This window comes from Papio anubis, chromosome 5, assembly GCF_008728515.1.
Source record: "Papio anubis isolate 15944 chromosome 5, Panubis1.0, whole genome shotgun sequence".
NCBI classification, from domain to species: Eukaryota; Metazoa; Chordata; class Mammalia; order Primates; family Cercopithecidae; genus Papio; species Papio anubis.
In genome coordinates, this window is record NC_044980.1 from 170,606,748 (window position 1) to 170,619,758 (window position 13,011).

The window sequence follows — 13,011 nt, forward strand, 5'->3', positions numbered from 1 at the left end:
GCCGGGCGGGGCCCAGGTTGGCTCGCGGGTAGGCGGCCCCGCCCCCCACATCCGGGGGCCGGGGCCGGGCTGTGGGCTCGCAGCGCGCGGGTGAGTCAGGCCGGGTTTTCCCTCCGCCTTTGGGGCAGGCGATCGAGCGCCGCGGAGCGCGTCCGTCCCTCGCCAATCCGGCTCCGGCGCCGGCGCCCGCCCGCCCGCCCGCGTTTTCCCGGCGCCTGCCGCTCCGCGGCTCCGATCCGGCTCGCAGTCCCGGCCCGAGCCGGCGCCTTGCAGGAGGGTTCAAATCCGCGCGGGGGAGCTGCGACGCGCCAGGGCTGCAGAGCCGCGGGCCGGCGAGCGCGTCGCCAGCATGGTAAGTGGGGCGCGCGTGGGGCTGGGGACCCGGGCTGGACTCGGGGGGTGGAGAGGGGTTGGGGCGGGTCGCCAAGGTACGGTTTTCCGGCGTCCTTGGCAAAGCTGCTGCCCCGCTGGCCGAGGCTCCCGTCTGAGAGATGGGCGGGGGTGGCAAGGTGCGGCGTGCGCCCAGGTGTCCCCTGCTCCCCGTCACCGAGGCACCGGATCGGGGACCGACCCTGAGGCTCCGCTGGAGGGGCAGGCGGTAGGCTACCTTGCTGTCCCCAACCCCTGCAAACGCGCTTTCCTGGGAGCAGCGCGCAGGACCCCTGCGCCACGGCTGGGTGGGGCAGGCGTCCTTGGCGCCGGAGTCTGACCTCGGCCTCCGCCCCCCTGCCCAGCAGCTCCCGGCAGGCCCCAGGGAGGGGCCAGGAGGAGACGCGCCTCCCACCCCGCCCCCCAGGTAGCTCGGGGACCTCACGCAGCTCTGGGGAGCCCTCGCCTTCACCCCTGCTTTCCTGAGACAAATTCCATGGGGATGCCAACCTCGTTTGCCCCTCTGACTTCCTCATGAGATCTCTCGCCTCCTCCCACATCTCCTATAAAGGAGGTATTCCCGGTCCACCGGGCTGCAGCTGCGGTTCTGCGGGTAGGGGACATTCCTAGGTCTTGACCGCCAGAGCACCCGATCCAGTCCCGGCCACAGCCTTTGGCTAAAGTGAGGGCTGGCCTGGGGCCGAGCCGAAATCAGGGCCCTGGCTGTATCCAGAAAGAGAACTGAGATCCGTTGTCTCCTACCGGGCCGCCCCCTGACCCCAACTACATAGGAACAGATTGGGCCTGGCTGTCCTCGGGAGGGAGCGGACGCAGGAGGCCATCCTGGGCGCGGTGATCAGCCTCCTCCCAGGGCCCTCCCAGGCAGGGCTTCTCTACCGGCTGGCAGCGTGTGGGTGTGCATGTGCGAGACTGTCAATGAATGCGGCCAGCCTGCTTCTGCCACCGCCTCTAGAGCTAGAGCTAGCACAGGGACTCGGAGTCCCCATGGGGCAGGTTTCCTCTATTTCTTCCTGACCTGGGGGGCAGCAGGAGGGATTTGATTCCAGGCCGGGTGGACCGCAATCCAGAGCAGCCTGGTTGCAGGTGTCCTTGGGAGAAACAGGCGTGAAGGCCCGGGCAGACATACATGCGATACATACAGAGCAGTGTGTGCCCATGGAGGAGAACCTGTGACCCCTGGTTTAGGACAACCTGCTAAGGTAGAGAGGACCTTACCCAGGGAGTTGAGATTGCTTCTCACTGTGGGATCTTGGACAACTCACCTCGCCTTCCTAGGCCTTAGTTTCCCGATCTGTAAAATGGTGTGAGGGTAATTACTGTCCTGTTTGCCCCCACGAGGCTATTGTGGAGATGAAATGAGAATGAAATAGAAGGACTGATAAAAAATTGTAGAGTGTGGTACAGCCATGAAGGACTATATAGTGATACTAAGCACTGCTTCTGCAGGCTTTAGCCCCTGGTCTCTGCCTCAAGTGTCTGTCACAGAGGGGATGGGGTGGGCCAGCCTCTCCAAACCCCTCTCTGGGCCCCCCTTGCCTACTACCCCCTCTTTTGGAGCTGGGACATTCCAGTCCCATTCTTAGGGGCAGCTGCAGACACGCCCCTTAGCAGAGCTGATCCCCCAGCAGGTGGTGGGACCTTTCCCTTGGGCCAGGGCTCAGGAGGGGCTGACTATAGCCAGGGCAGGCAGCACTCCTACCCGTGTGGGGACTGGAATGTCCCACCCCAGAGGAGATGCAAGGTGGGGTCAGAGAGGACTTCTAATCCTGGGAGCCTGTGTGCTTTCTCCCCTGCGGCTGAACATGACCTTAGGCGCGTTACTTCACTTTCTGAACCTCAGTTTCCTCTTGTGAAGAGGGGGATGACAGAACTCATCTCCTGTGTGTCTCATGAGGATGTGATAGTGCCCCTTGGCGTGACCCAAAAAGGCACCAACAGGCTCTGGGATGCCCCCCTCAAAGAAAGTGCGTCCTCTCCTTTGCTTCCTGGCCAGGGCAGCTGTGTCTTCCATCTCCACCAAGGATTGGTCTGAAAGAGAGGAATCTCTCTGAACACAGAGATTCCAGTGCTGCCCGCTAATCTTGGGGACTGGAGAGGGGTGAGGGGACTGGTGGCAGCGAGCAGGAGTAAAGAGGCCTTACTGGGGCCAGCCAGGACCTGTGGAGAATGAGGCTTGAGTGTCCCGGCCCAAATCTAGCCAGCTGGGTGGTTGGGGTTTGCAGCTTCCAGGGCAGGGAAGCCCAGGCACTTGACTTGTCCCCCTACCCTTCTCTCCACGACCCATGCAGGGGCCCCGGCTTTTTGCTCTGATGTTCCAGTAAGGCTGCAAGGCACTTGCTGTCGTCCCTCCCTCCTCCCCCACCAAATCCCCTCCAGCCTGCACAGCTGCCCTGCCCTGAGCAGGCAATCCCTGGGCTTCCAAGCAACAGGAAGGAAGGAATGTGTGTGTTGGGGGAGGGGGTGGAGGTGGGATGGACCCCTTTAGGAAGAGACTGTCCTCACTCTGTGACACAGGCGGGGAGGAGCGTCCTGAAAGCTGGGGGCCTCAGCCCTGCTGGGGGAGCTGATAATACAGTCAGAGAAGTCAGCCAGGAGGGGCACAGCGGGGATGGTGGGGGGCCTAAGGAGAGACAAAGGGAAGGGGCTGTCTGCTGCTCCTTCACTAGCCCAGGGGCTGGGAAGGACACTGGGTCATCACGCCGCTGGGCTGCTCCTGCTTTGTCAGTGTGTCCTGGAAGGTGCTCAGTGCTGTGGGTGACCTTGTGCACAGCTGTATGATTGTGTTTGCTGCTGGACGTGACTGTCCGCACCGTGTCCTCTAACATGGGCTCTCTGTGCTGCTGGGTGGGGCTGGCATGTGGCACACTGCGGTGTGTGTGGCTGTATGCACTGTTGCGGCCCATGGCTACCTCTAGCTCAAGGACTCTCCCTGGACCTGAGATGTCTGGTGGGGAACCTTGGGGGTCGGTTATCTCTCCCCGAGACAGGAAGTGAGCATCTGCCCACGGGAAGCTGAGGTGGTGTGCATTTGGGGTGCAGGTGGACGTATGTGACACTGCTGCCAATGTCACCGCCCCCAGGGCCACACAGGGCTTACAGTTCACAAGCCCTTTCCCGTGCATCTCTGACTGGGAGTAATCCTTTGAGGAAGGCTGGGCAGGCAGGGTCTTTCCCACTTCATTGTTTTTTTCTTTTTTTAAAATAAATAGAGATGGGGTCTCGCTATGTTGCTAAGGCTGGTTTCAAACTCCTGGGCTCAAGTGATCCTCCTGCTTCAACCTCCCAAAGTGCTGGGATTACAGGTGTGAGCCACCGTGCCCGGCCCTTTCCCCCTTCAGAGATGCGGAAACTGAGGCATGGCAAAAGGCGGAGCATTTGTGTCTGGAGTCCTCTGGAGAGAGTGAGGGCAGGCTGGAGAGCAGGTCTCTGCTGTCCCCTCCCCAAGAAGCAGCAACAGGAGTTGAGTGTGCTCGTGGACAAACCACATCCCTGGCTGGGTGGGCTTGTCGTGGCAAGGAGGTATCAGACGAGGAGGCAAGATGCTTCCATTCCAATACTTTTGGCTGTAGGTAGTGACATCTTAGGTCCCCACTAGACATTGGGCAGCCCTGACCAGCTGTGACCTTGGGCAAATTACTTCACCTTTCTGAGCCCCACTGACCTTACCTTTCAGAAGGGTCAGTAGCTGGGCAGTGTCACGCACCTGTGGTTCTAGCTACTCAGGAGGCTGAAGTGGGAAGATGGCTTGAGCCCAGGGGTTCGAGGCTGCAGTGAGCTATGGTTGCACTACTGTAGTCCAGCCTGAGTGACAGAGTGAAGAGCAAAACCCTGTCTCCAAAAAAAAAAAAAAAAGACTCAGCAGGACCCCTATGCAGGGCTGAATCACTGTAGGAACCCAGCCCCTATGATTCCTTACCTGGATGCATCCCCTATGTGGCCTGCCATGTGTGTTCTCAGGGGCTGGGCTGGGTGGGGTATGCAAACCCAGATTTGCCCCATCCTGGGTCTGGGGGTTGGTGGGGGGAGAGCTGAGGTCATTTTTGCACAGGGTGAGGTGAGACTGTGGGGTTGGGGCAGGTCCCCCTCCCGGAGAGCTTTGTCTTCCACAAACACAAAACCTGGAAATGGCTGAGGAAGATGGAACCTCCTAACGACCATTGTTTGGGGCAGGAGTGGGTGCCCGGAAGCATGGGTGGCAGTAGGGGACTCACAGCTGCAGCCTGCCTGCTGGACTTCTGTTCGAGAATGGGAGCAGCTGCTCAGGTGGGAGGCAGAGAAGGTGGCGTTTGTTCACTCGGCCAGACCTTTCTGCACGCCTGCTCCATGCTGGGCAGTGGGCTGTTCACAGGATCCCCAGGGGGCAGGTACCAGCCCTGCCTCCAGAGTGTGTGGCCCAGCACAGGTGGAAGCTGGTCTGTCAGCTTAGTCCCTTGGTGATGTTTATGTGCCTGGCTGAGCTCGGCTCCAGCCGGCCTGTTGACCCTGGCTGTGGCCCAGGCCCTGGACTGGGTGCTCTGTCATGCTATCCCACCCCATCCTCCCAGCATCCCAGTGATAAGTGTTATCGTCGCCAGGGCATGTGTGCGGAAGCCCAGGCTCACTGAGTTAGTGGCTTGGCCGGGGTCACACACCAATTGGTTCCGCCAGGGTTAGGATTTGGGACCCACCCTGCTGCGTGGTGGGCTTTGGAATAAGAGCATATGCAGGGGCTGGCGTGAGTCCAGCTGCCCCTTCCCTCCTCCTCCCACCACTGCCCAGACGGGAACACCTGTCCCGGAAACTGTGGCCATTGTTCACGTCATCCTTCCTCCTTTTGGGCCCTTCCTGTTTGTATCCCTCCCACTGTAGCCCCCAACCCTCCCCCACCCCATGCCAGATGTTTCCCTTGGGGAGCTTTGACCCTTTGCAGGAAGAGGGGCTGCAGGGGTTATCCCTCTCCCATGGGAAGGAGGGTCCCACTGGCCTTGGGTCTCTGTGCCTTCTCCCCACCCCACAGATTTGGTGGGGAACATGGCAGGAGGGTGAGCAAGGTCAGGTCCAGCCAGGCTGAGTTTGTCTTCCTTAGCCCTGTGCGGGCCCAGTGCTGGGAGGAGGGTTCCTGTCCTGCTGCTTCAGGGCCTGTCCCTCCGTACTTCTGAATCCCACACAGGCCCCTAGGTGGAGCTGGCCCTTCCGAGCATGGCTGGGGCGCCATTGTTCTTCCTTAGACTCAGTCCAGCAAGTGACAGATGGGCAGGTGGCTTTGGGGCTTGTACTTCCTTCTCTTGCCAGTCAAGGGATCCTGTCCCGGGGTTCTGTCTTGGACCCACATCTGCCTTACCTGGGCCTGGGCCAGGTTGGGAGCTACAGGGAGCAAGTGCCTTGTTTTCAGGCCCCAGGGAAGTTGGGTAGCCAGTGCCCACCTGCCCCTAATGGAGCTTTCCAATTCCCAGAAGCAGCTGCCTGTGCCCTGTTGAAAATTCATGGCCACAGCCCCAGGCCCTGCTGGCATTGCCATGGGCAGCGTGGGCAGCCTGTTGGAACGGCACGACTTGTCCCCTGAAGAGCTGCGGGCGGCCCTTGCCGGGTCTCAGGGCTCCCGCCAGCCTGACGGGCTCCTCCGGAAGGGCCTGGGCCATCGTGAGCTCTTCAGCTACTTGCACTTCCCCAAGAAGGATGGCAAGAGCACCAAGCGGGCCCCTCGCAACGAGCCTGCGGACTATGCCACTCTCTACTACCGGGAACATCCTCGCGCGGGTGACTTCAGCAAGACCTCGCTGCCGGAGCGGGGTCGCTTTGACAAGGTGCACCTCTGCCCATGCCCCTTACAAGGTGTGGGGAGGGTGGGGTCTCCTTGGAGACCCTGATGTTGGGATGGGGTGGGGATGGGGCATGCTGAGATACGAAAATCGTGCCATGGGCTGGCCTGAGACTTGTTCACTGCCTCCTGGTGGCACGTGCCCTGCGGTCTCAAAGAGGATCCCTCAGGGGCTGTGGGAGTATCAGGAGGTAGAGCAGGCAGCTGCCCAGGTCTCACACCTGCCCTCTCTACCCTTTCTGGCAGTGCCGCATTCGCCCCTCGGTGTTCAAGCCTACGGCGGGCAACGGGAAAGGCTTCCTGTCCATGCAGAGCCTGGCAGCCCACAAAGGCCAGAAGCTGTGGCGCAGCAATGGCAGCCTGCACACGCTGGCCTGCCACCCGCCCCTGAGCCCCGGGCCCCGGGCCAGCCAGGCCCGGGCACAGCTGCTGCACGCCCTCAGCCTAGATGAGGGCGGCCCTGAGCCCGAGCCCAGCCTGTCCGACTCCTCCAGTGGGGGTAGTTTTGGTCGCAGTCCTGGTACTGGCCCTGGCCCCTTCAGCTCCTCCCTGGGCCACCTTAACCACCTCGGAGGCTCCCTGGACCGGGCCTCTCGAGGACCCAAGGAGGCTGGGCCACCAGCTGTGCTGAGCTGCCTGCCCGAGCCACCACCGCCCTACGAGTTCTCCTGCTCCTCTGCCGAGGAGATGGGAGCTGTGCTGCCCGAGGCCTGCGAGGAGCTCAAGAGGGGGCTCGGCAGTGAGGACGGCTCCAACCCCTTCACGCAGGTGAGGGAGCCCCTGCCCTGGAGTCCTGTTCTGTGCCTCAGCACTGGGGTACAGGCCAGAAAGAGGGGCCATAGCCAGCTCACCCACATGGCCGTGGACACAAGAGAGCAAGAAAGAGGGGGCTGGCTCGGCTTCCTTCCCCTCCATCCCAGGTGGTGGGGATGTCATGTCACTGGGGGTCCTTGCCTTGGAGTTGTGTGGGAAGGAAGGAGAGAGGCTCCCTGGGAGGGCCATGTGATGGGGACACCTCATCCCAGAGGGCATCCCGGGTTAAAGTGCATGTGTGGCTGGGTCCTGTGGTGTAGGGGCACAGGATGTGATCAGTGGCTGGAGTATCAGGTGGAGCTCTGGGTCGCGTCTAGGGGGCAGGGCCACGGTGGATGCATCTCTTCCCCTTGACAGGTGCTGGAGGAGCGCCAGCGGCTGTGGCTGGCTGAGCTGAAGCGCCTGTATGTGGAGCGGCTGCACGAGGTGACCCAGAAGGCTGAGCGCAGCGAGCGCAACCTCCAGCTGCAGTTGTTTATGGCTCAGCAGGAGCAGCGGCGCCTGCGCAAGGAGCTGCGCGCTCAGCAGGGCCTGGCTCCAGAGCCTCGGGCCCCCGGCACCCTCTCAGAGGCTGACCCCGGTGCACGACCAGAGGAGGAAGCCCGATGGGAGGTGAGAGATGACACAGGGCTCCGAGAGTCTCCCATCTCCATTGCCGGTCCCTTCCTCTGCCTGCCCGCTCCCAAACCTGCTCCCCACACCCTACTTTGCTTGCGTCCTCCCCATCCCCCAGGTGTGCCAGAAGACAGCAGAGATTAGCCTCTTGAAGCAGCAGCTCCGCGAAGCCCAGGCGGAACTGGCCCAGAAGCTGGCGGAGATCTTCAGTCTGAAGACACAACTTCGGGGCAGCAGGGCACAAGCCCAGGCTCAGGACGCAGAGCTGGTCCGGCTGCGCCAGGCTGTGCGCAGCCTGCAGGAGCAGGCCCCTCGGGAGGAAGCCCCAGGCAGCTGTGAGACTGATGACTGCAAGAGCAGGGGCCTGTTGGGGGAGGCAGGAGGCAGCGAGGCCAGGGACGGTGCTGAGCAGCTGCGGGCTGAGCTGCTGCAGGAGCGACTTCGGGGCCAGGAGCAGGCGCTGCGCTTCGAGCAGGAGCGGCGGACTTGGCAGGAGGAGAAGGAGCGCGTACTGCGCTACCAGCGGGAGATCCAGGGGGGCTACATGGACATGTACCGCCGCAACCAGGCACTGGAGCAGGAACTGCGGGCACTGCGGGAGCCCCCCACGCCCTGGAGTCCCCGGCTCGAGTCCTCCAAGATCTGAGGCCAGCAGAGCGAGCTGACAGCAGAAACACTGTCAGAAGGTGCCCTGAGAAGGCCGGCTCAGCCTTCCCTTGCACTGATTGGGGTGGAACCTGCAGAGGCCAGGCCAGGGCTGGGGAGGCGCAAGGAGAGGAGGGATCCAGTGGGGCCGTGGGCTGGGTAGGGTGCCTTGGCAGGAGCCAGCATAAGGCCCTCCTGGCAGAGGAGCACCTAGGCAGGACCCAGCCCTGCTTCCTGGAGCGGATGTGGCCCAGAGAAGGAGGCTGGGGGATCACCAGCCCCAGGGTCCCGAAGGGCAGGTCAAAGGGCGGCTGAAGACCTGGACTGGGGCCTTCCTCCATGGAAGGATGCTGGGGTGGGAACATTAGCCTCCCCCAGAATAAAACCACCGTTTTCTACCAGAGGCTCAGAATACGCTGAGCCTGTCCCTGACCTGAGACCAGAGGATGATGGATGGTCAGGATTGAGGCTGTTGACCTGGGCAGCAGCTCCTCCCGTAGCCAGTGGTCAGTGGGAGGGTGTGCCCTGCACCTGTCTTCGTGGCCACGGGGCATGTATGTTGCGAGCCGAGGAATCCTACTCCTTGCCTCAGCCCCACACAGTTCTTAGCTGCCGTGCGGGCTGGAATGCCTTTCTTTAGCACCAGTGGTTTTTTCAGAAGGAACAATATCAGGGAATACCAAGAAAACAAAGGGCAAGTCAACCAGGGCATCTTGAGAACATGAAACGTCTTACTGGTGGGAAGGCTGGGCCCCAGGAGTATCCACAGGCTCAGGCCCTGCCCCTCCCAGAAGCCACCTCCTGTCTCCCTCCATAGGAGTGGGCGGGGGGCCCTAGAAGTGGAGGGGCCAGGAAGAACAGTATCTTTCCCGGCCCCTTGCTCTGCCTCATTCCCTGTTCGTAGGAAGGTGCAGGAGAAGAGGTGGGCAAGCTTATGGGTTTCTTGGTAAAGAACCTTTACCACAGCAAGGAATGGAAGCATTTCCCCATCAGCAGTGGGGCTCTGGGGCAATATTAAGTAGGGGTGAAATATGATTGATTTGCATTCTGGAAAGCTCTCCAGGAGAAAGCATTCCCCGCCCCGCCTTGCCTCTCCCCTGCACCAGGCTCTAGGACAGTCAGTCCTCCCAGATCCCTGCTGTCAGCTGAGGCTGGTCCCTAAAACCCACACTTGCCTCTGGCCTCTCACAGGCCTGGCTTGCCCTCTGGGCCTTTGCTCCCCGGCTGGGTGCCTGGCCTGGAACACAGCTTCAGTCTGGCTGTGCGAGTGGCGTCTCTCCCTTCCTTAGAGGGAAGTTCAGCTTCCTTACACACTCATCGTTGGACCGGCTGCCGGGCATTGCGTGCTCACTGTGTGCCAGGGGCTGTGCTGGGCCCTTGTGAATGTGGGGCACAGGCTGAATTAGATGAGCTCCTGCCCCAGGGGGGCCTGCACACTGAAGTCAGCTCACCAGTCCCTTCCCTGACAGGGCAGCTCAGGGAACTTCGGAGAATTTGTCTGCAGACAGCTACAGATCACTCCCTTTGGCTACCCTGGCCATGCCTGGCAGCCCCTCAGGACCCACAGGTGGGTCTTGGTTGTGAAGTGGAGTTAGTGCACATGGATGTCGGGGGACGGGTGTGAGGCATGAGCTGGGAGACCCCGCCTTTTCAGGGCAGAGAGTGAGGCGTGTGCACTACCTGCTGTGGCGATGGTGTGTTTATGGCCATGTAAGTGGCAGGTGTGTGTAAAGATGTGCTTGTGGGTGGTGGGTGTGTCCGAGGGGGTGTGTTTGGGAGCTTGGCCTCCAAAAGCCAGTGTCTGGGTTGGAGACAGTGCAGGCCCCTTCTTGGCCCCACCCTCTACCCCATTCCTTCCTGTCAGCCCCAGCTTGTCTTGGCACTGGCCAGGCTGGGGTGGAGCCTGTGTCCCAGACAGATCCCATAGGCCTATCTGAGACCCTTGCAGGCCCACACCTGAGCTCCTGTCTGCCTGAGGAGGGAAAGGGGGAGTGCCCAGGTCAGGCAGGCCAATCCTCTACACACCCTCTTGGTACCCATTCCCATTTCACAAACTCCTCCAAACCCCAAACGGAAATTTCTGAGACAATGGCTCCTCCAGAGGGCCCCTCAGAGCCAGGTGCTGGCCAGATGCCTTGATCACAGCCTCCATGGCCAGGGGCCCATCAGGCCAGGTGCCCACACACCTGGTGCTAGGGTCCACCTTGGTATTCCAGCTCTGCAGAACAGTTCCCCACCCAGCAATTAGGGAGCTGGGCTGGCCAGTACAGCCAGTGGGGAGTGGGTGGGAGGTACCAAAACTTGGCAGGTGTGCCAGAAACCAAAGCCAGGCCCAGATGTAGTGGGAGGGCACAAGAGCTGAACCTGAACCTGGGGCGTCTCGGAGCTGGATCCCGTCAGCTCATCCAGGCTGGACAAACCAGTTCCTGGGTCTCCCAGCCGGCTGGGTGGCTCTGGGGCCAACCGACCACAGGTGTCACTGATCACAGGTGTCACTGTAGTGGCTAACACCTCGGGGCAGCCCCTCCCTCCTGCTGGTGGGGCCTCAGGTTCCTAGCTGCCCTGGCTTAGCCTTCCCTGCAGCCCCTCCCCAGCAGGCTTGGTCCGGGCAGCCAGCTCTGCAGAAGGTGGCTGCCTTCTGGTGCTGGGCTCCCTGCCTCTGGGGCCTCCAGTCCTTCATTCAGTGTCATCCCTTCCAGCAGCTCCCTGGGCCCCTTGGTCCATCCCTTGAGGCTTCTGACACACTAGTGGCCTCTAGTCACTGATAGTGGTGCCTCCTTCTTACCTTGGAGCCCTCTGAGCCCTCATCCTGCAGGCAGAGCCCCTCGGCGCTCTGAGAAACCTTCCCTGAACTCACCACCTCCCCTGCCTGGGCACTCCCTTCTCCCTGCGCCCACAGCCCCCATGCCTCTCTCCGTCAGCGCTTTCCGTGCTGCTGTAATTGTTGGTTTGCCTCGTCTCCTTTGAGCTGTGGGTATTGCCAGGGTAGGGTGGTGTCTTCCCCGCAACTCCAGAAGGCACTGGAGGGATGTGGAGTCAGGAGCAACCAGAGCCCCCCATACTAGAATGGGTTTGAGCTTGGGGTGGGGTGGATGGGGAAGAGACTTACTCCGAATGTTCGTTCAACATCCGTGGGCACCAGGTCTGTGGCAAGCACAGGGACTCCAGGGCCAGCTGCCATTCGTTCCAGTGATGTATTTGGGGCTTTCTCAGGTGAGGAAGTCAAGCTGGCCAAGGCCCTCTGTCCCCTGCCCTGATGGGACTTAGCTGTGGGTGGGGGAGGGAGGCCGCTCCAAATAGCGACTGGGGCCAGGCAGGAGGAAAGGAGAGCAGAGGAGAATCCAGAAGTGCTCAGACAGAACTAGGGACAACAGAGGGGCCTCCGTGGTGGCGAATGGGTCAGCAGAGCATGGAGCAGGCAGAGGAAGCCTATCTGGGAGGCTGGGTGCATTTCTCTGAGACCAAGGGGATGTAGGTGTTGGGGTTTCTGCAAAGAGGGCGCAGGCCCTGCAGTGACGGTTTTCAGATATTGATAACCCATCCCCCTTGGAGGGTCGGGGCTTAGGCATCCATATTGGATTCAGAAAAGAACAAGAATGATGTTTCTTGCAACAAAAGAAAAGTGATTATGTCACGAGAGGAGAGGCTGGAGGGCCATAGGAGCTCCCAGCTGGCTCGCTCATCCGTCCAGGAGGTGGGGTCTCATGGTTTCATTTTGCTCTGGGCCTACTTAGAGTTTTGATAAATGCAGAGTTACATAACGAACCCGACAATGAAGATATAGAATAGTTCTGTCACCCCCCAGCATTCTCCTGTGGCTCTCTAGTCCACCCCCCTGCCCCACCCCATCCCCTGGCAACCACTGATCTGCTTTCACAATAACTGTATGGGTTTTTTTATCTTTCCTTTTTTGTGAGCAGTGTTTAATTCCTTTGCTCTAATATGTAATATTAGAACATATTACAAAGTAGCAAGAAAAATACGACATTGGTGTAAAAATAATCTACACCTCACAGAAAGAATGAAGAGCCAGAAATAGATTCTATTCTGTAGAAAATCTTACACAATAAAGGACTTCAAAACAAGGGTAAGGAAGGATTCTTTAACAAGAGGTGCTGGGATAACTGGATAAAAATTTGGGAAAAAAGTCATACCATGCGCCACCCTTGCATTTATTTTTATTTTATTTTATTTTATTTTGAGATGGCGTCTCGCTCTGTCGCCAGGCTGGAGTACAGTGGCACGATCTCGGCTCACTGCATCCTTTGCCTCCCGGGTTCAAGCCATTCTCCTGCCTCAGCCTCCCAAGTAGCTGGGACTACAGGCGCCGCCACCACACCCTGCTAATTTTGTGTATTTTTAGTAGAGACGGGGTTTCACCATGTTAGCCGGGATGGTCTGGATCTCTTGACCTTGTGATCCGCCCGCCTCAACTTCCCAAAGTGCTCGGATTACGGGCGTGAGCCACTGCGATTGGCCCACCCCTGCATTTATTGAGTTAAATTTTAAAAATCCTATCCTAGGAAATTGGTGTTGGGGCTCAGAAAATGATACCCCAAAGTATGGAGCTGTGGGAGGCTGAGTGCTTTGAACTAAAGTCTCTGACCATTGCTCACTCCTCTTCCCTCCCAAAACCCTCCGGAAGCGCAGGGAGGGGCCTTCTCTAAAGTTATCTTTTGTTTCTAAGGGAAGCTCCTGCAGAAGCAATGCCATTGTCTTGAGCCCTTTCCCTAGCATCTCATAAAACATGG

General features: G+C 59.9%; 1 protein-coding gene across 2 annotated transcripts; it reads left to right on the forward strand.

Moving 5' to 3' along the window:
• The first annotated feature begins 64 nt into the window (after positions 1-64).
• N4BP3 (NEDD4 binding protein 3) lies at positions 65-12,345 on the forward strand. Of its 2 annotated transcripts, XM_003900604.5 has the most exons (5): positions 65-352; positions 5,823-6,173; positions 6,434-6,955; positions 7,358-7,612; positions 7,734-12,345. In XM_003900604.5, exons 2-5 carry the CDS (start codon positions 5,853-5,855, stop codon positions 8,259-8,261), a joined length of 1,626 nt encoding a protein of 541 aa, XP_003900653.1. In that variant the 5' UTR covers positions 65-352; positions 5,823-5,852; the 3' UTR covers positions 8,262-12,345. The 2 variants fall into 2 exon arrangements, with proteins under 2 accessions (XP_003900653.1, XP_031522513.1); XM_031666653.1 differs by lacking the exon at positions 65-352 and having other exon boundaries at positions 751-6,173.
• Positions 12,346-13,011: the final 666 nt, after the last annotated feature.